The sequence below is a fragment of the Perca fluviatilis genome, chromosome 1 (assembly GCF_010015445.1).
Source record: "Perca fluviatilis chromosome 1, GENO_Pfluv_1.0, whole genome shotgun sequence".
In the NCBI taxonomy this organism is placed as follows: domain Eukaryota; kingdom Metazoa; phylum Chordata; class Actinopteri; order Perciformes; family Percidae; genus Perca; species Perca fluviatilis.
In genome coordinates this window covers 18,011,450-18,037,418 of record NC_053112.1, presented here as the reverse complement: position 1 = coordinate 18,037,418, position 25,969 = coordinate 18,011,450, and the positions used below count along the sequence as shown (strand labels likewise).

At 39.7% G+C, this 25,969-nt stretch overlaps 1 protein-coding gene across 1 annotated transcript in view; it reads right to left on the bottom strand.

Moving 5' to 3' along the window:
• Nucleotides 1-24,819, bottom strand: part of LOC120559708 (complement C3-like) — a 40,572-nt gene extending 15,753 nt beyond the window's left edge. Inside the window, exons 1-21 of the mRNA XM_039802028.1 lie at nucleotides 24,689-24,819; nucleotides 22,396-22,591; nucleotides 22,071-22,233; nucleotides 21,791-21,885; nucleotides 21,283-21,371; nucleotides 18,204-18,286; nucleotides 18,000-18,087; nucleotides 17,713-17,815; nucleotides 17,405-17,525; nucleotides 16,756-16,871; nucleotides 16,215-16,355; nucleotides 13,304-13,403; nucleotides 13,110-13,204; nucleotides 12,806-12,997; nucleotides 12,567-12,722; nucleotides 12,131-12,260; nucleotides 8,944-9,012; nucleotides 8,405-8,602; nucleotides 8,181-8,298; nucleotides 7,989-8,077; nucleotides 7,654-7,793 (exon numbers count right to left, since the gene is read on the bottom strand). Coding sequence (XP_039657962.1) covers nucleotides 7,654-7,793; nucleotides 7,989-8,077; nucleotides 8,181-8,298; nucleotides 8,405-8,602; nucleotides 8,944-9,012; nucleotides 12,131-12,260; nucleotides 12,567-12,722; nucleotides 12,806-12,997; nucleotides 13,110-13,204; nucleotides 13,304-13,403; nucleotides 16,215-16,355; nucleotides 16,756-16,871; nucleotides 17,405-17,525; nucleotides 17,713-17,815; nucleotides 18,000-18,087; nucleotides 18,204-18,286; nucleotides 21,283-21,371; nucleotides 21,791-21,885; nucleotides 22,071-22,233; nucleotides 22,396-22,591; nucleotides 24,689-24,765 — 2,559 coding nt within the window. The 5' untranslated portion in view covers nucleotides 24,766-24,819. The remainder of the gene's footprint in view (nucleotides 1-7,653; nucleotides 7,794-7,988; nucleotides 8,078-8,180; nucleotides 8,299-8,404; nucleotides 8,603-8,943; nucleotides 9,013-12,130; nucleotides 12,261-12,566; nucleotides 12,723-12,805; nucleotides 12,998-13,109; nucleotides 13,205-13,303; nucleotides 13,404-16,214; nucleotides 16,356-16,755; nucleotides 16,872-17,404; nucleotides 17,526-17,712; nucleotides 17,816-17,999; nucleotides 18,088-18,203; nucleotides 18,287-21,282; nucleotides 21,372-21,790; nucleotides 21,886-22,070; nucleotides 22,234-22,395; nucleotides 22,592-24,688) is intronic.
• Between the last annotated feature and the right edge of the window lie 1,150 nt (nucleotides 24,820-25,969).

Sequence of the window (25,969 nt, the reverse complement as noted above, 5' to 3'; positions counted from 1 at the left end):
TCAAGCTCTGCACTCTGTGCGCGCTCAACTCTGACACACTCGCTCAAATCTTTAATAGCGTTACAAGTGTGCCACAAAACCAACCAATCGGAAAATTAAAGGTCTATTCTAATAGGCTGTTTGTCTCCAATCAGAGGGCTAGTAGCAGGAAACACAAATCTAGGGTTAACAGGGGTCTTTTTCAGTAGTGGTGTGCGATACTGCAAATTTTGGTATCGATCCAATACCAAGTAAATACAGTGCCAGTAACGCTGATACCGATACGATACCGATACTTTTTAATTATTAAGGTGGATTCATCATCAAATTGCTACATCTGAATGAATGAACGAGGAAGTTTTTGTGATTTTTTTCCTTTGGATTATACATACGTTAAAACCCGGGGCATTGTTTTCATATGCTTGTATGAATTTGTTGTGTTACCACTGTATTTTACAGCCTTTTTTCCAAATTATACAGCTTGCCGTTGAATTTTTGACATGAAAATATAGCCACACAGCGCTCCTCTTCCTCTCTGCCGTTCTTCTGCTCTGTCTCTGTCCTGCTTGTGTGTGTGTGCTGCTGGCCGTTGCCGGGCCTGGCTGTTTGCTTGCTTGTTTGCCTGGTGCCGCTGAGTCATGCAACGGTACAACATCATACCAACGCTGGTATCGATATTATCGATATTTGGATTGATCCGCCCACCACTATTTTTCAGTCAACACCTGTTGGTCATACTGGTAAAGCATATAGCTACTAACTTCAGTGGAGGTGTTCGACTTACGTTAACGTTACTTGCATTAAAACACATTTCGGTCAGTATTTTGTATTATTGATAGAAATGTCTTAATATTTTGGTGTATTATAATGCCGTTGTTTTGTTTGACTCATCTCCTTGTGTGACTAACGTTAGTTTCACTCATCCTTCACAAGCAATTTAACGTTAGCACACAGCAGCGGAGCATCACATACAGTCTATGCAGCCGACATGTCATTTGAACAGGCATCGCAGCGCCGTAAATTAGGTCTCACAATTCGAGACTGAACAGCAATACCTACATGTTACACTATAGCCACATGTAAGTAGTTTTTAATACTTTGGTTACATAGTTACCATGTTTTATTAACCATTGTTCTGTTGATATATTAGCTTGCGAAGGAGCTATCTGTTGCTAATGCTAATTTATCTCAAAAAGCTTAAACATTAACTAGCTAACTACTGCCAAGGTATGATTTCACTGGAGACTAGGGTGACCAGACGTCCCGGTGGTCTTATTGTTAACTAAACCCTTTAGAAACTTTAGAAAGACTAATAACGCATCCAGTGTATGATTTTAACAATGTGTGTGTGTGTGTCAGTCAATTGTAGCGGTCTGCGTCTGCATAATCTGTGCAGCCACCGTTACAATGTTTATTTGTAAACATTGTTGCAATGCCTCTTCTTATCTGTCTCGTTTTAACCATAGATAGTGAAAGAATGGACACAGCGGAAAAAAATGTACAAAAATGTAGGTCTCCTTTGTCAGTTCGCCATGTGTCTACCGGGTACAAATGCTCCTGTTGAACGGATCTTTTCGCTTAAAGGCACTTCGTGTCACATGGGCCAATTTTGCTGTCACCTGTGTGCAATTTCACAGTAGGCTTTCAGCGAACAAATTGATTCTTGAGTAAATTCACTCTAACAAATATACGGAATGAATGTTTCCAATTGGGAAGCTATCTGCTCTATCAAATGAGATTACTTTTGTGTGTGTGTGTGTGTGTGTGTGTGTGTGTGTGTGTGTGTGTGTGTGTGTGTGTGTGTGTGTGTGTGTGTGTGTGTATGTGTGTGTGTTGTTGGTTAGAATAACACTGGTAACACTTTACGGTAAGGGTACATGAATTATCATGAATTCATGCATGAATAAATTGATGTAACCTATATATAATGCGTTATGTAATTAATTAATAATGTGTATCACTGCATTCCTTAATATCCCATGAATCATCAGGAATTGACGTGTTCATTGACTGTCATTCGTGACCTCATACATGAACAACACAACTAGAGCATTAGGTACGTGGGCACATCATTATGAATTTTGATTTATTAAGCATGATCATGATTATTTATTTTTCTGCAAAAGAATTTAACACAACTTGTGCATAATGATGTAGCCACCTTACCTAATGCTTTAGTTGATGTGGTGTTCATGCATGAGGTCATGAATGAGAGACTATGAACTCATGTCAATTCCTGATGATTCATAAGATATAAAGGAATGAAGTAATGCACAAATCATGAATTAATTCATGCATGAAATCATAATTCATGTACCCTTACCATAAAGTGTTACCATAACTTAGTTTAAAGGTCCAATATGTAATATATTTACTGAAATAAATCAAAAAAATTACTCAAATGCCTCATCAGATATTAAGGAAACATGTTAAGCTGAAATACTATCTTTTCAATGCTAATGTCAGTATTTTGTTTTTGTTGAAATTTACGTTCCGTGACGGAATTTATGTTTATGTTTTGGCCTGTGTGTTATCAACTGCCCAGTTTGACATCCAGGCCGGGTTGCCAGATACACCTGTAGAAACGTAAACCCAGCGCACTACAGCTGTAACGTTAGTACAGCCATGAAAGCAGAAAACAAACGAACGGGATAAACGGAGAACGATTCTACCCGCCCTAAAAAAAACCGCCATGTTTCTAACAGTTGCGTGACCAGAGACGTAACAAACCCTGGGTAAATATTGGAGATGTGTTTGAAAGATGGAGACAGCTTAGAGCCCAAAAGAACGCAGAGTTGGCTTATTTCCTCCTGAACAGGTAAGCATTAGCTTCAGGCTAATTTATCACAGCCACTAGAGACAGGCATTTTATGTCATTTCAACATTTGTGTACTCACATTGAATTATATAGCTAGAGTACCTGAGTTGCTTACTCGCAAAAACAACTGAGACACAGCCAGTAAAGTGATCCTGACTGGTCCTGGCTAGTCCTGGCTAACGCCGCCATGTTAACCCTGCTAACTGCTAACGTTACCGGAAGACCAGGCAAGCAGCCCATGGCTGTTTACAACGTGTTGTTCAGCTGCCGGAGCCGACAACGGTGAGTTATTTTAAGCCACGAGAGGTGGGCTGTAAATCGGGAAGAGAGGACTGTGAGTTTGCAGCGTGTTTAGCGATTGTTGCTGTAATTCTAAGCCAATGAAGTGTGTTCAGTCGGCAAGACAGTGTTATTTTTAATGGTTCCTATTGTAATTCTAAGCCGAGGAAGTGTGCCTGTCTGGCATATGGAGAGGACTTGAGGTTGTGGGGTTTTTGGTGGTTCCTACTGTAATTCTAAGCAGAAAAAGTGTGTCTGTCAGTTGGGTACAGAGCTCCGCGTGAACACAGGCTTTTACGACTGTCAATATAGCCAGCATTTAACGTTAGCTACTCCGCTGTGCTGTGAAGTAATGTCTGGCTATGTGACACAATCGTCTAGCAACATTGTTGTGGATGCTGCGGTCTCAGCCTGGCAACCTCCGTGAACCTCTGAATGAAAGTCTGGGGAGGAGGGGGCGGGGGAGACAACTCTCTCCAGTATTTTGAATTTGTACTGCAGTAACTTTTTTAAACACTAGCTGTCAGTATTACATATTGCACTCTTTACAAATAATCCAATTTAGTGCAATGCAAGTTTTTCACAAGTTCAGTGGGTGCATTTTCCAAAAGAATGCTTTAATTCTGAAAAATAAAGTTGGTCCCGCACGAAACTCACTCAATGTCTTTTAATATTATTTCTTAGATATGTAGGCTACATACCAAGAACATTCATGAATATTAGCTGAGATACCCCATTATGTTGTGAGCAGTAGGCCTACGTGTGCTGTTGGCAAAATTGTGTCTAATCTGTCTCTGTCAATGTCTGACCTGGGCTGGCACATGTTCACGTTAAAAAGCATGTGCATGCATGAGCACTACTGTCACGCACAAAGTGTCCCGGTTTTAGTTCCGGGAAATCTAGTCACCCTACTGGAGACCAGAGAGGTGTTGTAAGACTTGTGAAGTGTTGTGTTGTAGTGTTTGCGATGTGCCTGGTAACGTTAGTATATCCTTATTTTCAAAGGAATTAAAAAAACATATCTTGGCGGTAACATTAGTTAGCTACTGCTTTTTCACATAAATTAGTTAACGTTAGCATAGCAATGAATATCTACTCTGCAAGCCAATAATATACAGCCTCGGCAAACAGAATTAAGGTTAATAAAACACGATAACTATGTAACAAGTATTAAAAACTTAAATGTGGCTTTATTGTGACATCGTAGATGTGTTCGGATGATATGTTGGATGCATAGACTGTATCCATGCTGGGCTAACGTTAGATTGCTTGTGAAGGATGACTTAGTCACACAAGGAGATATGTAATTGTAATTCAAACAAAACAACGGTATTATGATTAACACAGCTATTTAGGCATTTTGTAATATACCTGTAGGACAATAATATAAAATACGGAGTGTCTATTTGCACCCCTGGTACGAATAGCCGTGGCCACACAGCTGAGCTATTCACACCCTGTGACGTAACAACAAAAACACGTTGCTCGCGTGCACCAAAATCATGGCGGACGTTCATCTTCCAGGACCGCAGAAACTGGCAAAGTGTATGTCTCTAAAGTTTATAACAATTGAATTTCTAGCGGAAAATTGATACTACAGTTGCGCTTTCTGTCTTCAGTGAAAGCATACAACAGTTAGTTTTATTAGTTAGTACCATAGTAGCCTACCTATTTTTTGTATACAGTATGGTTACCTAGCAACCGAGGCTTGAAGACACCAAGTGGTAAACAGTTGTATGACATCCAGTAAGAACTGCTAGGTGATGGTTAGGACTCTGAGCTTTGGTCTGGGAGTCTGGAGTTTGATTCCCTGGTGAGGTTATCTTGTTTTTTACATTTTGGATTGGATAATTTGCATGCAATTGCGCAAGTCAGGGGCCGCGAACGCGAAATGTTTTTTGCAGGGTGGTAGGGGAAGACTCATGAATATGCCTGCTCTGGTTGGGTTCGTTAGGTTTAGGCAAGAGGAGTGGGATTGGTTATGGTTAGGGTAAGAATGTCAGGGCGATAATATTCCAAAAAGGTGTAATACATGAGTAGTATGGATAACTGTGTGTAAATATATGCCAAGGTACTGTAAATGCACAGGGGTGCAAATAGCATACATTGATATTTGTACCAGATGGGGTATTAATAGAACACATTGCTATGTGCACCGGCGGGGTACGAATAGCATTAATTTCTAATTGCACCAGGGTATGAATAGCACTTCTAATTGCACCAGGGTACAAATAGCATACACTGCTAATTGTACCAGGGGTGCGAATAGCCTCACCCTATAAAATACTGTAGATCAGTGCTTTCCAACCTTTCTGATCTGAGGTTCCCCCACAGCCCTGTCATATAAACTCACATACCTCGCCCTATCAATTATCAATGTGTTCCAAATATATAACACTATTTATTATATTAAAGTGGATATTATTATTTTTTCATGCAACTGAACTGTAAACATTTAGGTTGGTTTGGTCAGACATTCTACTACTAGCTAGGCCTACTACTTGAAGTGCAGCTTAATATTTCAACAGTTATCCATTACTTTTAGCGAATCATTTGAACTGTTTAGTCAGTACTTTTAGCTATTTACTTCTACTATTCATCACTTAGCTATATGTTTAAACATCTGTGAACAGCTGATATCTTGTTGTAAAAAATCATAATTAGGGCCCGAGCGCCGACAGCAGCGAAGGCCCTATTGGAACTGAAGGAATTATTTTCCCGGCAAATGAATTGCCTTTTTGAGGGGCTTAACATATTAAAAAACTCACCAAATTTGGCGGTTGCATCAAGTCTGGTGAAAATTTACGTATTTTAAGGGTATCGGGAATAGGAGCGCAAAAATGGCTCGCTAGCGCACCCTACAAAGTTAAAAAAATGGAGCCCCTGCAGTACGTTTAACGTAGACTCAAGAAACTTGGTACACATATGTATCCTGTCAAGACGCACAGAAAATGTAATTGGAGCCATACCCTAAACCCAACAGGAAGTCCGCCATTTTGATTTCAAAGTTTGAAATTAGTGCAATTTTGGCCATTTCCACATGTCGTAACGAACTCCTCCTAGAGATTTCATCCGATCAACTTCAAACTCGGTCTGTGCCATCTTAAGACGTTAAAGATGAAAAGTTGCTAAAAGAAAAACTTTTCTTCATAGGGCGTGGCCGTGGCAGGGCGGCCATTTTGTGCGTTTCGCCATCAAAACAGGAAGTGGGTGTAACTTGAGTGTACATTGTCCAATTGGCTCAAAACTTTTCAGGATTCATAAGAGTCCAACCCTGAGGAGAAATAAAGGCCGATATTTACTTAAAGTCATAGCGCCCCCTAGTGGCAACAGGAAGTAGGCCTAAAAGTCAAGGTGCTATACTTTAACGAACTCTTCCTAGAGATTTCATCCGGCGGACTTCAAACTTGGTCTGTACCATCTCAACACATTAAAGATGAAAAGTTATTAAAAGATAAACTTTTCGTCAAACGGTGTGGGCGTGGCATGGCGGCCATTTTGAGTGTTTAGCGATGAACGAGAAAGTGGCTGTAACTACGGTGTACATTGTCATATCTGCTTGAAATTTCACAGAATCAAAAAGGGTCCAGGCCTGAGGACATCTACAAGCCAATATTGACTTTTGGTCATAGCGCCCCCAATGAAACTTAAAATGTGTGGTCTACATGTGATACTGAACCGGCCCCTATAATATAACCCCCCCCCCCCTTCCCTCCCCCCCCCCTCCTTTCATAACATTTGAACCGTTTAAGGTAGAGTCTTGTGTGAGGTGTCATTGAACTCAGCAGAGAGTTCCTTCTTCATTGGTGATGGTTTGGCCCACCCCCTATGCTTAAGCCACACCCCCTTTCAAGCATTTCAACCATTTAAGGTATACCCTTGTGTGAGATATCATTGAACTCAGCAGAGAGTTCCTTATTCATTGGTCATGGTTTGGCCCGCCCCCCTATGCTTAAGCCACACCCCCTTTAATAAATGGTGACCCATTTAAGGTAGAGTCTTATGTGAGGTATCAATGAACTCAGCAGAGACTTCCTTTTTTATTGGTAAAGGTTTGGCCCGCCCCCTATGCTTTGGCCACGCCCCCTTTCACAGCTAATGAACTGTATGACGTAGAGTCTTGTGTGAGGTACCGTTGAACTCAGCGGGGAGTTCCCTTTTCATTGGTGATGATTTGCGGTGTGTGAGTGCTGCGCAAATACACGGTTGCAAGGAGCGGCGTCCACCAGTAACCCCAACGCGCACAGAGGTGCGAGGGCCCGTCCATCGCTGCTTGCAGCTTTAATTTCAATTATTATTTTGATTAGTTAAAAGTGTAATATGTAATACTGCAGTACAAATTTAAAATACTGGAGAAAGTAGTCTCCCCCACCCCCTCCTCCCCAGACTTGAAGTTCAGCAAGGTTGCCAGGCTGAGACCGCAGCATCCATAGTCTTGCTTTGCCAGACCCTCCTCTAAAGCGCGCTGAAGGAGCATCCACAACAATGTTGCTAGACGCTTGTCCCACAAAAACATGAACCTTGGTCCGACATTGGTTAGGACTTTCAGGTGTGAAAACCCCCTAACACAGGCTTACGGTTGCAGGATCGGGGCTGTGGTTGTGGAGGATTGCCTTAATTTCCAGCTGCTCTCCACGGACAGCAGAGTACGGCAGCCTGAGATCAATGAAGAATTCCTTCCGGACAATGACCTCTAATGGCTCTCCAACACAGATTCCTTTAAGGTGAGAGGGATAAAAACAATGATGAATGATGAAACAAGTAATGAAACAGAGAGAGAGAGAGAGAGAGAGAGAGAGAGAGAGAGAGAGAGAGAGAGAGAGAGAGAGAGGTGAACTGTAAGGGATGGAAGCGGTTTAAGGCTAGAGGCCCGACTAAAGCATAAGACAGCTATTAGTCACTGACTACTCACCGTGAGTTCTTGACAGACTAATGCCAGTGAACTGCCAGGTTGTGATTGAGTCTTTCAAAGGAACATTTTTCGTAAATGTTGTGACGTCACTAAAACAAAGAAAAGTTTTGGGATAAGTTTTAACACACATCCTAGTGGTGTCATTATGAAGTCATCAGTGTATGGTTTGTGTCTATATTTTAGTTGACTCACCAGTTAGGGTTATCCTGAGGACAAGCAGGCAGTTTGATGTCTGTCCACAGCCAACTTTCAGGGAACTCGGTGCGAGAATTAATTTCATTGCTGTCCATGTAACTGTCATCCTCCTCACCTAAAGTGTCATCAAAAATTTTACTATTTTGACTGTTTTCTAACTACCAGTATGATCATGAATAACCACCCAGGACTACCCCCCATTCCTTGTCCCTGTGTCTTACTGCGAGCCAGTATGAGGCTATCCTCCTTCCTCTCAGCTCGCTGGGCTTCCATCTCCTTGCAGCAGTGCAGGAAAGCTGCGGCACAGGCTGCACCATCACTGATGTATTCGCTGCGCCTCTCACAGGTGTATGAGAGGGGGGTATTCCTCATGCCATCCAAACAACAGTCACGTTGGAGTTGGTCTTGATATTGACTCACTGGAAAGAAAGAGGGTTGTGGAGGAACAACAGAAGTAAGAAGATATGGAGGGAAAAATAATAGGGAACTGGAAAGCTTTTAGAAATGTTTCTATTTCTTATTTAATAAGAATAAAACATTTGTTCTAGTCAATCAGTAAAACATGTGACAAACTCTATCCTAGGACAAAAAAATGGAAAAGGGAGGGTAAAACCTGCAAGAAATTAGGGCTCCCTCTCAAACTATTGTAAAAGTCAACCACACAAGATGTCCAACTACAGAGACTGTGGAGAGCCTGAACTGTGTGTCAGAAGATGACTGAATATGTGGTTATTGGGTAGTTTAGAGCTGTGGTTCTTACCTAAGCTAGTTGTGACGTCCATTATAGTAGCAGCTCGTTTCCTCCTGCTGGGGACCGGACAATTCAATTCTGGAAATGCAACGCAGACAATATCTTTACGAGAACCCAACAAGGTTGTAACTAGACTTGAGTTTTGCACTGTATAATTGTGATGCTTTAAAAATGATGTGTGTGTTATGTTGTGCAACCTCTGCTGGAATGTGCCCACAACCCAGTTCCAAGCTTAAGTCCTGAGCTGAAGTAGCATAGGCCATTGTGATAGCATTGACTGTCCAGTGAGATTGTCTTTGTTTGTTTAATGATGGGCTTCCATCTGTGGAGAATAGCGCAGGACACAAAAAACTGGTCCCCCTTTTCTTGCAGGCCCTTTTTCTTGCCACATTTTGGTACAAATGCAGGATTGGGCTTTAGGATTACCCGAAGGTTACCAGGTGTGAATCGTATACAAGCAGGATGCACAGACAGAGTGTAGATATCGTTCACATGTTTCTCTGTTGCTAACACCATAACCCTGCGGGGTCTGTGGTAAACAGGGTTCAGTCTGAGAAAAGCCACCCAATGCTGCAAATCTCTTATGTACAGCCTGCCACCAACAGTGCTGACACCATCAGTCCCAACAGCCTGAGACACAGACCGTACAGACCTGTTTCCCAACAAAATGTGCCAGAGTGGAACTTAAAGTGTCCACTCTCTTGGCTATCAGGCAGGATGTATAGGTGAGCAAATTCAGCGTCAGACCCGGAAAAGCAACATCCTGTTTCTGTGTTAAACTCACTATTTTCCTTGTTCACCACAAAACCCAGATCGGCCAGGTGTGCCAACACAATGTCCAAGTGCGCCAGCAGTAGCCAGTTGTCCAGATAGGGGGCCAAGCGGATGCCCCTACTTTATAGGTGTCTCGACACATGTTTATGATAACAATTTTGTTTTGTTTTATTTAAACAGCTAGCACCTTGTCATTGTTCAATATAGTCACACTCTGGATTTTTAATGTGGTTCCATAAATGTTTCTCTACCCTCACCTGACGGAACAACATTAGTAGACAGACTCTGCATGGTGTTGTTTTTTGAAGAAAATAATTTAGAATTTATTTTATACTGGGTGGCACAGGCATACCTCTGGTAAGAGTATGAATGCAGGGCCCTGAAGAGTTATGATATATCAGTGTGTCTGTGAATACTTGATGGGGCTTATCCCATAGTGAGACATTGAAATTAATTATTAATTTAAGAGAACCCCAAACTTTTACACACACTTTCTCCTACTGTAATTAGGGATGTTTCAGTGGTACAATATCAAAGCCTAAAGAGGGGTACAGTGGTGTGCATAAGTTTACACACCCATGCTTAAAGGTGCAATATGTAATATTGTGTGTAATACTGGCAGCTAGCGGTTAAAATAGTTACTGCAGTACAAATTCAAAATACTGGAGAGTCGTTTCCCCCGCCCCCTCCTGCTCAGACTCGAAGTTCACGGAGGTTGCCAGGCTGAGACCGCAGCATTCACAACAACGTTGCTAGACGCTTTTCTCACATAGCCAGACATTACTCCACAGCACAGCGGAGTAGCTGGCTATATTGACAGTCATAAAAGCCCGTGCTCACGCGGAGCTCTGTAACCAACTGACAGACACACTTTTTCGGCTTAAAATTACAGTATGAACCGCTAAAAACACAACAACCTCACTGTCCTCTCCACACACCAGTCAGGCACACTTTCTCGGCTTAGAATTACAATACGAACCGCTAAAAATACCACTAGCTACCTTGCCGACGGAACACACTTCATTGGCTTAGAATTACGGCAACAATCGCTAAACACACTGCAAACTCACAGTCCTCTCTTTCCGATTTACAGCCACCCTCTCGTGGCTTAAAATAACTCACAGTTGTCGGCTCCAGCCGCTCATGAGGCTATACGCTGTAAACAGCCATGGGCTGCATGCCTGGTCCTCCGGTAACGTTAGCTAGCAGTTAGCAGGGTTAGCAAGGCGGCGTTAGCCAGGACCAGTCGGGATCACGTTATGTCTCAATTGTTTTTGCGAGTAACCAACTCGGGTACTCTAGCTATATAATTCAATATGAGTACACAAATGTTAAAATAACAAAAAATGCCCATCCCTAGTAGCTGTGATAAATTAGCCTGAAGCTAATGCTTACCTGTTCAGGAGAAAATAAGCCAACTCTGCGTCCTTTTGGGATCTAAGCTGTCTCCATCTTTCAAATACATCTCCAATATTTACCAGGGGGTTGTTACGTCTCTGGTCACGCAACTGTTAGAAACATGCTGTTTTCTTTTTTTTTTACGTCAGGTAAAATTTATCTCCGTTGATCCTGTTTGTTTGTGTGCTGCTTTCATGGCTGTACTCTACCGTTAGCCGCAGCGCGCTGGGTTTACGTTTTTACAGGTATATCTGGCAACCCGGCCTGGCTGTCAAACTGGGCCGTTGATAACAACACACAGATCAAAACATAAACACAAATTCCGTCACGGAATGTAAATTTCAAAAAGAAAAAATACTGACATTAGCATTGTTGTCAGAAAAGATAGTATTTCAGTTTAACATGTTTCCTTAATATCTGATGAGGCATTGGTGTCATTTTTGGATTTATTACAGTACAAATATTACATATTGGACCTTTAAGTTGACTAAAAAGAGGAATAAAGAAATCATCTTTTGGAAATCTTAATGCCTTAATTTTCACCATACCTAGAGATTGGCATGAGGTACTTTCCATAAGATCATCTCTCAATGCAAATCAAACTATTAGGCTAACTGAAATGAAACCATGCCAATCTCTAGGTATGGTGAACGGTATGTGATGATGTGGGGCTATTTTAATTCCAAAGGCCAAGGGAACTTTATCAGGATAGTATCCTGGATCCATGAAATAACTGGCCTTTAAAAATAAAAATCTGCCTGCCTCTATGGGAATTTAACATAGGGATGTACTTACTTATGCCCCCTGTATTTTAAGGAAGAATATTTATTTATTTACGATACGTTATATATTCACAAACAAAATGTCCTTAAAGGTTGGATTTTTTAATTAGGCATTAAGATCAATTTCCAAAAGATGATTTTTTTATTCCTCTTTTTAGTTAACTTAAGCATGGGTGTGTAAACTTATGCACACCACTTTATGTCCAGGGAAGGGAAGAGAAAGTAGTAGAAAGTAGTCTCACCTTGTCTGTAGGGAGTCCCCAAAGCTGTGTTGGACTCAAACAACAGCCCAGCATCGTAGAACACACCCATACCATCCTTCCCTCCACCTGGTGTGCAGCCTGTGTCATACTTCTCTACAATATCCCACACCTGGGCAGTGTGAAAGTCATTCACACACACAAATACAACCAGACAAGACATAGGGTTACACTAGCTACAAAAGTTAAACAGACATATCTATAAACTCACATGACAGTTCTGATATTTCATTAAACACATTTACGAGACACATTTACACATGCAATATATTTACTGCAGGAAAAAAACTTATACTGGATATTATTTGAACCCAAACGCAAACAAACATGAAAGTTAATGTCTAATTTTTTATACACAGCTTTTTTAAATGAAAACCCTGTCAACTATTTTTTGTTAAATATAAAATTAAGAAAATACCTTTTTCTGGTTGAGACGGTGCTTGTTGTTTAGAACGTAGACACCTTTGTCAACTGCCACCAGTCCCACTGTGGCCCCTGGGTCTCCAGTGACCTTAAGACCAAACATCTTGCGAGGCTCATAGGATGGATTGGGTTTGGATGATTCCAGCCTCAGCTAAATGTGAAGGGGAGGTCAATGAATGAGGCAACGTTAAAGCAGTTAGACTATATAAAAAAATCGTACTATCTGTGTCTCACCGAGCCCATGCAGGAGTCCTTTACATCCACCCAGACAGAGTCTGATACCACTTCATTGCTAGTTGTGTGGTAGTAGGCTATGATGCGGAACGATGGCAGCATTTCTTTGGTAACAGTGACTGTAAGGGAAATCAGTATTTGGCCTCTTGTCTTGAAACGGCCATTTTTCACCAGTTGACCTCTGCTCAGGATCTATAGACACAGATAATCAGTTGTTAGCCGACATGTATAGACTACACAGGTTGTGGGATGCAACAAAAAAAAAGTTATATATGCATACATGCAGGTGTAAAACATCTCTCACCAGGTATGTGATGTCAATGTCATGATTTTCCTTCCTCTTGAGGATGAGGTTGACTTTCAGGGTGTCTCCTAATTCCAGTTCAGCTGTATCCACACCTGCAAATGTGACATGTGAAGAGTGTTGGACACTGAGAAGATGTATTACATGGTGCATACATCGCCGAAGCCACCACCTTTTTTCAGGATGTCCCTTACCTATGTGAATGTAGCTGTTGCTTTGAGTGGAATATGGCAGAGCTACCATGGTGGCTGATGCTTGCCTTTCATTTGAAATACGATCATCCTTGGTCCTTGCCTGCAATTAACGACATACACACAGGTAAGCATACACAAACCGCTGAATAAATAATAAATTAAAAACGTCTCAAGTCTATCCTATCCTATGGAGACCTTGCCTGGCATTAGCCAACAACAACAACAAAATCACTTAATAAAGGGCAACTATTATATAGCGTTATCAAGAATATACTTATTTTGAGTTTGTACTAGAACATGCTTTAATGTTAAAAAAAAAAAACACTTTATTATTCTCATACTGCCCATGGCAGCTGCACCTGTATTCACCCTCTGTATTGGAGCACCTGTCTCTTTAAGCCCCCCCTCCCGATAAAGCCCAGTCTGCTCTGATTGGCCAGAGTGTTTCCTGGAATCTGCGCTCTGCAGCCTCCGCTGTTGTTTTACTAGTTGAAAGTGGAGCTACTGCAACGGTGTATAAAACTTTGGACTGAAAAAAAATCACCAATAAATTAGCATGCAGTTACCAAATATTTAGCACTAGGCTAACGTTAGATTGTAATGGAACGAAGCAGCACTTTCAACTGTCAAAAATCGCAGGTAAAAGCTTCTGAACCAAACACTACCCAATTGGACATATTTCAGCAGTTATGCGACCCGAAATCTGGGAGAATTTGACAAATTGGCAGCCAAGATGACATATTTTACTGCCGTTAGCATGTAGCTCCTATAGTTAGCAGTGGACACTAATAGAATATAGCAGCACTTTGTACAGTCAAAAATCAAAATTCGCAGCTAAAGACTTTTAAACCAAATACTAAATAACCGGAAATGTTTCAGGAGAATATATGACCCACAATTGGGGAGAATTTAACAACACTGGCAGCCAGGATGACATATTTGACTGCCTTTAGCATGTAGCAGCATGTGATACCGCAGTATTTTAAATAAAAAAACACTCAAGTCCTGCCTACAAGGAGCAGATGACCAATCATAGAAGGCTGGCTTAGAGTTGTGTGACACTTATCCGAGATAAAATAAAATAACTAAAATACATTTACCTCCACCATTGGGCAGAAAAACATTAACAAGCGTGACCTCTATTTATTACATCATTGGCTTGCAATGTTATTATAGCTAACATGTACTTTCAACATCTTCAGACATAGAACATTAGCATTAATTCATTGCTGATATTCACTTTCCTTTAAGCTTTATTCTGTGGAGAACGTATAGCAGCTGCTGGAGGTTGTCTGAGAAGCTGGGGAAGCTGAAATTGTGGTTTGACTCAAACAAATTATCACTAAATCTAAATACAACTAAATTTATGGTGTTTGGGAAGAGGAAAATGCATTTGAATACAAAGGTTGTTTTGATGATTAACAATAATATGTTAGAAAGAGTTAATGAAAATATGTTTTTGGGATTGATACTAGACAACAATTTATGCTGGAAACCCCATATAAATCATGTACGTTCCAAGTTAGCAAAGAGTATTGGTGTTTTAGGTAAAACTAGGTGGGTAAACACCTACAGAAGCACCCTGCAAACAATATTCATACTTCAAAAAAGCAATAAGTATAGTGTAGGTCATCGCGAGCACACTAATGCATTATTCTTAAAGTCATATGCTCTGACATTTATGGATCTAGTTGATTTTAAAATGGCACAATTAATGTACAAAGCGAGAAACAATTTACTTCCTGGCAACATTAAAAAAATGTTCCTGAACAGAGAGGGGGGCTATGATTAAAGAGGGAAACTTAATTTAAAATTATAGCTGCTCTGCAGCGATGGTTGGGGCCAAGTATTTTAAGACGAAAAAGGAAAAAGCGGTGAATGGAGAAGGAGGAGAAAAATAGCAAATACATGAGCGCAGGGCTGGACTATGAAAATCGGCCCTGGCATTTTTGGCCCAGGCGGCCCACACCCACCATGATTGTCAGACACATTCCCTGCAGACAGTCCTCTATGATATGAGTTGCCTAGTGTTCTGCGTTCATGTGATATTTTTGGATCCTTCAAGAGGGGTCTCAAGACTTATCTGTTGATCTTACACTTAAATAATAAATTAATTCTTAGAGTTATGTTATTTATTTATGTATATTTATGGTATTTTTATTATTATTGATATTTGATATTATATTGCTATTATTATTGTTATTATTACTATTTTGCTTCATATTGGCTTTTAAACACTGTTTACTGTTAATTTTAACTATTGTAAGATTCATATTTTGTTGCTTTGGACAAAAGTGTCTGCTAAATACAAATACCAATAACCATAACCCTTCCCAAAACCTACAATAAAGCTGAGAGTAGTATATGCCCTGGAAAAGAGCTAATAAAGCATTTCAAGGAACACTGATGCTATCAACACTGATTTTATAGATCACACAGACTTTTCAAGCTACCCAACAGGCTAACTGCTAGCATTTTCAATGTAAGCTTGAACAGTTAGGTTACCTGACAGCCACTAACTTTAATGTGACAGCCAAACTGCTTGTTGCCGTTATGACGTGAGGCACACACACACACACACACACACACACACACACACACACACACACACACACACACACTCCCTCACCCTCTCTCTGTCTCAGGGCCGGGAGGCGTGGCCATAGTGGGATTTGTAAATTTGCGGCCGGGAGTGGGGAAGGGGGTTCCTGGATTCGATTGGGTCAGGCCAGTGCCAATAAAGAAAATTAACCAATGGGTGCTGTGCTCATCTCCAATTTTTAAGAGTTTTGTTAACATTAGTCACTTAGATATCAATGCATGGGAAAATATGGTCCAGGTTGAATAATAACAAAATTACTCTTTAAACTTACGTTTGCTAAAAAAATAAATATAAAAAATAGAGACTTACGGTGATCATCTGATTTTGGGCCATTGTATTTATGGTAAGCTTTGACATGCCATTGGCTCGGGTTAAAGCCTGCACTTGGCCTGGATCAACCACCACTGCAACACCGTTTGCCGGAGTGCCGTCAGGATTCACAACTTCAACCTGCCATCAGAGACACAAACACCTGTACAATCAGAAAGTAGTCTGTTTTATTAAAACATATTAAGTTTATTCATGTTATAAGATTAGTTTTAATGCAAACTGTCCTAGCTGTGCACTAATGACTTAAATTAGATAGTATATAGTGACCCAAATGGGTAAACATTTCTCTTTTTCTCTGGAATCTCACCTGTTTGAGAAAACCAGCCTTTGCTTCATAATGAAATCCATGATGGATGAAACTTTCATATTTAGAATATATTGCCATCTGTGTTTGTTTCTGTGTTTTTAGAGTAACTGTATTCATTAATGAAATGTTTTCTGTAAAAGATTTTTCTAATTTAAGTAGAAATGTAAAAATAATTTTGCTCTCAGTTTATATAAATCTAAATAAGTACTTTACCATAACATCGAAAGACATTCCTGGTTTGAAATATTTGGGCGTTTTCTTAAAGGTGATAGTGTAAGGTGATGTAACAATCTGGATACTTCTCAACTCCGCCTCCACCATTTCACCACCTGTGAATGAATGCAGAAACACAAAACTGATTTTAACATCTGTTTACTTTCTTTTAGATTAACTTATACAGAACAACATATCCATATCTGTATTTTATTTTTCGTTCTTCTTATTATTACTATTATATTTTATTATTATTATTATTATTATTATTATTATTATTATTATTATTATTATTATTACTATTACTATTACTATTATTATTATTATTATTATTATTATTATTATTATTATTATTATTATTGTCCGCATTGCTGATATGAGTTATTTAGTGGGGGAGGACAACACTCTGGTTGCCATTGCTAGCCAAAGAGCAACTAGTGTGTGCATAGTTCAATTATTATTATATATAATAATATATTATATATTATTATAATATATATAATTATTATTATTATTATTATTATTATTATTATTATTATTATTATTATTATTATTAACTGATAATAAACTGATAATACTGATAGTTAATTTGACCCACATATGATCAAACATAGTGAAGAAGCACAAACACACAGTCTCTCTTTCTTACCACTCTCCGTCAGCACACTGGCAGCTACATATATGGAACTCCCCACCAGTTCAAGGATGTTTGGGTAGGTCTGTGTGATGTGCTCTCTCTTCAGTTTGACCACTCCAATACCTCCCTCTATCTAATGTGACATAAAAGAAAATGCATCTTGAAATACAGTACAGTAAACAATTGGAGGTATACTATAGGTGTCCTTTTTTCATGTTTTAGAATCTTGCAGATTTTGTATCATTGGTAAAGGCCAAGCTGTATACATATACTGCATACGACAGAATCATCAATCAACAGACGTCTAAGTACGAGCTCACCTGCACTCTCTTAAGAGAACTTGGAAAGCTCTTCTTACGACCCTCTTGCATAAATCCAAACACCACGTAGGCCATCCCATCCACCTCTTGACCAAACAGATACCTAAATCCACAATGTTTAAGCCCACAATGAAGTAAACAAGGAAAGTAAATACAACAAACACTAAATAACTAACAGACTAAAAGAGTATGAGGCACAAAAGCTTCTGAACATCACCCTTTATTTTCTCCTGCCATCAATCTCCCAATCAGGTCTCTAAAGCCACAAAACCAAAACCATCACATACGTAGCTTTGATGTTGACGGTGAGCTCTTGACTGTCCACGTAGAAGAAGGAGCTTACAGGCATCAGTTTAACTTCAAAACTGGGCAGCACTGAAAAAATCAAAGGAGTTTTATTGTAGGTCCAATCAAATAAAAAAATAATGAATGTTATAGCTTTTTAAATATTAAATATAAATACAAATAAAAGTGCAGGTCATGGGGCTCACCATATTCTTTGACCTCGAACTCTGCAGAATAGCTCTGCTGTGGGTTGCTCTGGAACTTTGCCACCACTTTCCACAGTCCGAGACTACACACACACACACACACACACACACACACACACACACACACACACACACACACACACACACACACACACACACACACACACACATTATTTCATCATTATTTATAAGCACAACGTATAAATATCAAGTTAGAAGTGAATTTGAAGCTATTTATATCTTGCACAAATTGAGTTATACTTGACGTTTATACTACAATACAGAGAGCAGTAAGGGACTGTTCGGTATTTATGGAGTGGACCACCGGAGGAAAATAGGGGAGGTTCATGTCTTTGTTGAGGGGAGGGTCACCCAACATTTTGTATTCATGAAAACAGGAAAATTTTAAAGTGGCTTGTTTGGTGCATATTTTTCCATGTAGCTCTCTGTCTCGGCCCTCCTTCACTGCCAGATGGGTCTGACCCATGAATTTGCTGGGGGCAGGGGGAGCAAACGGGTAATTGCATTGTTTAAAAAATGACTGGAATAATTACGTCTGGCATGACCAGATATTTTATAAATATCTTAAAAAACACAAAACAACTAAATGGTGGTAGGTAATACGGGTGATTTCATATACTGCTTTAGTAAAAAAAATATTTCCTGGCTGACGATGGGAGCAGCAGGACGCAAAAAACTAAAATCACTGTTGCACTAGTCTGGACACCTTGCCGTGCCAATGTTGCAATAAAGGTTGTCTAAATGCCATGTATATACATTTGATGTCAGCTTACTAATTGATTGTGGGTTTTGTGTAGATTTGGACTTTTATACGTTTATTCCACTTTGTTTAAACGGCGAAATGGAGAGGCCTCGTTCACCTGTTTGGAGCTGGCTGGTGAATGTGACGTGCGTAGGCCTTGCTGAATACATCGTGACCCTTTTTGTGGATCTACTGACCGCTGTGGATTACATTTTTTTCGTGTCATTGGATTACGGAAAAATACAGATCTTTTTCCTTAACGTGTCTTAACGTTTTATGGAGTGATTGCGCTTAGTTTCTGTGTTTGGAGAGGCATCTCAACACACTGTAGGTTACATTTTAGTTGAATTTAAGTTTCGGGGCATTCCGCCACCGTCTGTCTATTGCGTTCCAAGACAGCCGTGCCGCGATTGGATTTCATAAGGGCAAATTGTTAAATTATTACAATGTAATTTAAAATCTGCTTTAAAAATAAACATATATGTTTTGGAATATAATGTTCAGCTTCGGCAGCTTGACCTATAAGCTAAAATATACAATGACAGAGGAAGCCTAGTGACGAGTCCATAGCAACCAATTTGTGTGTTGAATTTGTTACCCAGTGTGCTTTGCTTAATGGTGTCAATGTTTTATTGTTTTATTTCAGGTGAATACTAGTTTACTAGATAAGTAAGTATTTAGTATTTGAAGTAATGCAGTAATGCAGAAAGTGTGCCTTTAGTTTCCATGCTTATTGTGTTTCCACAACAATATTAGTGAGTAAATCTACTGAAATGGCCACCACACCATAATAGAGGAGTGGGATGTGTAAGATGAGAAAGCAGAGGTTAACTCATATATGTCATGGCTGTAAAAACTCAATAGCATATGTACATCTGAGCCAAGCACAAACCAGTACATCAGGCATCAATTCGTCGCTGGGGAGGGTCATGCCTCTTTTCCAAATAATTTTGGGGGGTCATAGAAAAGTTATCACTGGCAAGGGGATGGTCAAGTCTATTTTGGCTAAAGAACCCAAAATTCCTCTGGTGGCCTCTTAAATAAATATTGAACAGTCCCTAACAACAGAAACACGAAAGAAAAAGAAAGTTTTCAGGTTGGCCAGCAAACTGCACAATAAATATTGTAGAACAGTGTTTTGCATTATTAGGATGATTATTTTAGTCCATTGGTCTCCAAGGTATTTATCTTGTCTCGACACCCAGAACCTCCTCAGGCCATGTGTGAAGGACTCTGACTTTATGTTTAATATATCTATACCACAGAAATAAATCATTTTGGAACACTATATATTGGTAACATGGACAATAATTGTAGAAAGATAACATAAACATATTGAAATTTGCTTTGCTTAATCTTCAATGATTTAAGACATTAATCTTTTGAAATTTAGGTCAGCTGTTTTCCATGTTAACATCTAAATGCACCACTAAAGAACAGAGGGCTAGATTTATTAAGCCGTTTGATAATTGGTCGCAAAGACGGACGTAACCGATGCGGGCTTTTTACAAACAGGGCGCACTTGGGTAAAATCGCAGATTGTCTGCCACATGAGCGAGAAGAGACAAGTTGCGTTTTCAATATGCGTTCGTGGGAGGGTCGTGGGGAAACTGGGAGTTCCACCCAAAAAGGTGGGAGGATAAGCGCAAAGTGCACCTAATTATATATTCCGTGGTATTTATAAAGACTGTCAGTAAGAGCGCGCCTCCATTCTGCGGGGGAAATTCTCCACCTCTTAAAAGCAGGTCTAAACCAGCCGCAATCGAGTTTCCTCGTAGACCTTTATGCCGCTGGTGAAATGGCAACAGTAATTTGAGCAAGACGAAGACATAGGCGAGGCTGAAAATATTTTGAACACAAGAATCACACTTTGTCAGTGAACACAACATCATTTAGCGTTACAGATCAAGCAGCCATGCAATATTAGAGTTACTGGAAGAAATCAAAGATGAAATTGCATCTCCCACTCAGCGTTCACATCCCATTCCAGCAGTTGTTAAACTCCTCGCTACATTACAAATATTGGCATCAGGATCATTTCAAACAGTCATAGCATCAGCAGTGGGAATATCGCAGTCTGCACTCAGCCGTATCATAGCACAAGTACCGCTTTGCTACAGCGCAATTTACGGTCTAGTGGGCGGAGAAAGACGCTGATTGCCTGATGGGTGTCAGGGTTGATAAATACTACGCAAAATGTGGAAGCATAGCGTGCGCTATTACCGAACTCGCATAAACAGACGCAGCGCAAACTGCGCTAGTGTTAGTAAATCAGGCCCAGAATGTATAGAAATGAAATGAAAATAAAATACTAACCTGACAATTTCAGCAAGTTGGAAATCTCCAGAATGGATCCCTGATTTCAAAGAGACTGGATCAAGTGGTAAGATGATGCCTTCAGGGGTCTAAAAATAAACAATATTGAACAACCATAAACAGAGAGCTGTGCAAATTTACAAATTGATTTAGTAAGTCCATGGTATATTTGATGAAGGTCTTTTGTCTACCATCCACTTTTTCAGGGATTTCTAAAACATCTCCACTGAAAGAAGAGTTCACTGTGCAACTTGACCACTAGATTTATTTTTTCTTGCATTTATTTTTACAGTAAGTAGCAGGACATGTTTTACTAGTCATGAAACCTAACAAAGACAAAGTTAACTGTGGAGCTGTTTTTTAGTTTTTTTTTCGGGCCTTTATAGGAAAATGATCTACTTTTAAGCATTTGTGATATCACCTCATCAAGAGGCGTCATGCTCTCAGTTTCAGCTGACTATATAACATTATGTTACAATCTGTGTTTATCAAAGATAAAATACAATACCACAATCTCGATGGAAATAGAAGCATCAGTTTGAGTTTCGGCATCCCTCTCTACAGGCTCCATACGGGGCGTCACTGCAAACATCCTGTAATGAACTGACAGAGAAAGAAAGAGGTTGATTTAGCTGCTGAAGGTTGGAGGAAGGTGTATTTTGATTTTACTATTCCACTTATGTCAAGAGGGGTTAATTTTACTTTAATTTACAGTACAATTCAATTTTGGAAAAAAAGAGTCTCACAGTGTGTTTCTTAACAGTTATGCAGCTCAGTATTGAACTCACCTCTGCTGTTGGGGGTGTAGAGGGTCTTGTCAGTCTGGATGAAGATGTACCCGGACTGGAAGGACACTAAGACGACTTTCTCCAGCTGTCGGTCAGGGAACTGAGCTTGCAGGTACACATACTGCTTTATGGTAGGATCCTTACTGAAGCTTCCAGGAGGGATCTGAAACCAGTATGATGAGACATAAGCAGTACGTGCATCAAGAGCAGGCTGGGGTACATCATGTACATTTCTGGATTCATATCTACATTCTTTGTGGTCATGTTAGAAAATGAAGCCAAGTTACAGTAACATGCATATACAGCATGACGGTATTTCATTTACAGTTATTTGTCCGAGCTCCTGGAAGTTTCTTGCACTGGTAAGGGTCACAGATGTGGATGTCAGCTTTGTGGTTTTGGTTGGATGGCTCATCACGTTGATGATGACCGGGATGTTTCCCCCAGTGCAGTCTTGACATTCCACAAAGATGTTTTCTGCTGTTCCTACCCGCAACAAGTTAGGGGCAGACATCACATTCCTGCAGAGCAGCGGTGAGATAGAGAAAGATATTATTGTGAATTTACTGTAGTCCCTGGGCAGAAGTGACACCAATAGTGTTTATGATGTACTGACAAACATGTTCTTTTTTTAAGCACTATAAAACACACACATTATAATGGAGAGTTGCCAGTGTTCATACACATGGTTTACAGATGTATTTGTTTGTACAAAGTTTTTCCCCTACTTATTCCTTTTTTTATCTTCTGACCCCTCAGTTTTATGTTGGAGAACCACTGTCTCTGAGTCTGCGAGTTAAAGTTTCAATTCAACCAAATTACCAAATTTAACAGAGTTGGAAATAGCCTTCATGAATTTCTACAAAATAGATCTGTTGGTTACATATGTAGAGTTTTGGAGCCACCTTGTGGGTTAATAATGAAACTGCAGGCTTAGTGTTTCTTATTGCGCACTGTACATGCCTTCAGCAAAGAGAAAAATATTGAAGATGGAGTTGGGAGCATGCAAACAGTGTTGCTACTGATATGTCTGTTTAACATTTAAAAATTGTGTTTTGCCAGTATCAGTAACATATATTTTGATTATAAGCGCTACTAGCATGTCATCCGAAAGTTACAGACACGTATGTGCAGTAATAGTAACTTTATCCATGAGTACCACTTTTAGTAGCATGCCAAGCTAATGCTAGTTAGCTAGCCACACACACAATGTTTTTGCACTACGGCAATATGTCGTAAATAGAAAAATAATTGGCGTTCCATTTACAATTTATTATCTGTGGACAAAATGTGCATTCAGAATGTTTTAATATTGCTCTTGAACTATGTTACATAGATATGAAATAATACTTTTGCTGCACTATTTAAAATCTTACAAAATAAAACCACTATATGATCCCACTCCAATGTAAAGACTAAAATAGCATTGTAATGTGAAAATGCATTTGAGTCTTTTGTGAAAGTCAGAGAAAGAAAAAATAAAAAAATTGAAGCTGGAGATATGAATGCTTGCAGTTGCATAACACACTGTTGATGAAGATTATGTGCTGTTGTGATTTTGTTTACACCAGATTAAAGAGAGCAAGAGAGCTATGTGGCCATTCCATCCTCCCGCACCATAATCTTTAGGGGACACATCCACCATCAGTCCACATAGTTACACAAAGAAAACAAACCTATTAGCTCAGATAACAATCATGAGCTCCAGCATGGCTTAATGCATTGCTGTGCAAACTCTGAACAAGAATAAGGCCAACTCATTGGCATCATTTCAAAGACCACAGTACCTTTTGTGACACAAAATGCAAACTGGACTACAAGACACAAGTTAAAACTAATATTTGTATCCATACACTTCAAATTGAATATAAATGCAGAGGATCCTGGATATTGTTGTTGGTTGCAGTTTAAACAATAGCAATGTGAATATCAGGGGCCTGTTGCACAAAAGTAGAATGAAGAAATCCAGGATAACTGAAAAGACGCAGCTTGACCTAGTGTGGTCCGCTCATCGCGGCTTAATTGGTTGCACGTTTGCCGAGCCAGGATGTGGGAGGATCCCCCTGCCCCCCCCCTGCCTCCCCCCGCCTCTCTACGTTGCACGGGGCAAATTCACGGGGAGAGCAGCAGAGGAAAAGCCCTTTTCCTCCGCATTGTCCGCATTGTCTTCATCTCCGGTGCCAGTGCAACCATTTCTTACCATCCAAACAACTGCAATAGTAGGATTTAAATCAAACTTGTGACAGCAATAGTGACAAGTAATGCATGCTAATAAAAATAAAGCAGAACACATTCAGAAGACATCGGAATAACTGTTAAACACGTTTATTTCGGATCAGAGCGGCAGCTGATTTAACACATAAAACTCGAGGATTAATCTTAGCCTGGCTGTTAGCCTGCTCTGGAGCAGGCTATATAGCTGCAAAGAATAAATCTCCATGGTTACTTGGCTGGGTTTAATTCAACCTGCTTTTGTGCAACCAAATCAAAGCTAAATTTATCCAGGATAACTTGAATATCGTTCTGTGTGCAACAGGCCCCAGGAAGATAAACATTGTTTTCTGTGTAAATTAACTAAAGCACATGTGGGGGTGTAAAGGTAAGGCAGGTCTACTTACAATGGAGCTCCATCAGCCAGAGAAGTCAGAGAGACAAAGGCCAGAGAGGCCAGCAGCCACAACCGAGTCCTACTCATCCTTCGGCCTGATCCTGATCCGCTCTAGACTGTCGCTCTGCAGCACCCTCCTTTTATTCACCCCCCCCCACCACCACCACCTCCACTTCACCTCAATGATGTGTCACCAGTCCTCCTCTTAAATTATCTCTCTCGTGTCAGGGTGCATGTTATGTTTACGATAAATGAAAAACACAATTCTTTTCCCCTCTTACCTGTATTGCTATTTATCAATCTAGATCGTTTTGGTGTGAGTTGGATTTATTGGCAGTAGAGATTCTCACAAGTACAATGGAACTAAATGGCACCTGGCTTGTGGTGCTCAAAGTGCCGTGAAAATATAAATAAATAAAATAAAGCAATTTTTTTGGGGGGTGGGGTGAACAGTCCCTTTAAAGTGGCTACATTCATACCCTGTCCCCTCGTTTTACAAGTGCACATTCCTGACTAAAACTGACTTTATTGGTAAATGCAGGCATTTTGAATAATATTTATTGTGCATATATGTATTATGTAAGTGCAATATGGTGTGGCAAGACTTGGATAACTGCATTTGGAAATGTCTCATGGACTTGGACTTTGTTTGTATATAAACTCATTACTGCTTTTTAAGTTTTCTTTGTGGTTGTTCCTTGTAGACATGCAGTGTTCCTCTTAGTTCTAACTGTTGTCTAACTGTGTTTCTATTAAGGGCTCTTACAAAGAGAGACAAAAACAGAAATTTTGACAAAATGATTTGAAGTAAGTCCGAACGTAACATTTTTAAATATTACTATTTGTCATAAGGCATATGTTTTAGGTACGTAAGTGTGTTTTATTAGGTTCTGGTATATATGCAGTATATACAACGTAAACTTGTTTGAATTGCACTGTACAATGTTTTCCATTCAAGCTTTTGGTAAAGATGTACAGTATTCTTTGACCAAATACAATTTGTTGTGCAAGAACTGTGTTTTATGCGTTTTGACAGTTTTGCTTTCAAAAATGTACAGTAGTAAATGTACTTTAAATATTTAGCAGGAGCAGGAATAATGATGTACAAAATACTTTTAGCAGAAATCAGATTTTAGACATTATCATGTAGAATTGATAAACCAAACATAAGCGTGATTCCTAACAGATTGGGTTGATTCAACATGAAAACATTCTGTATACAAGTTAGTTAAGTAATTTAATATATTGAACATAATACAGAACTTTTAAATACAAGACCTTTGAATTGAAC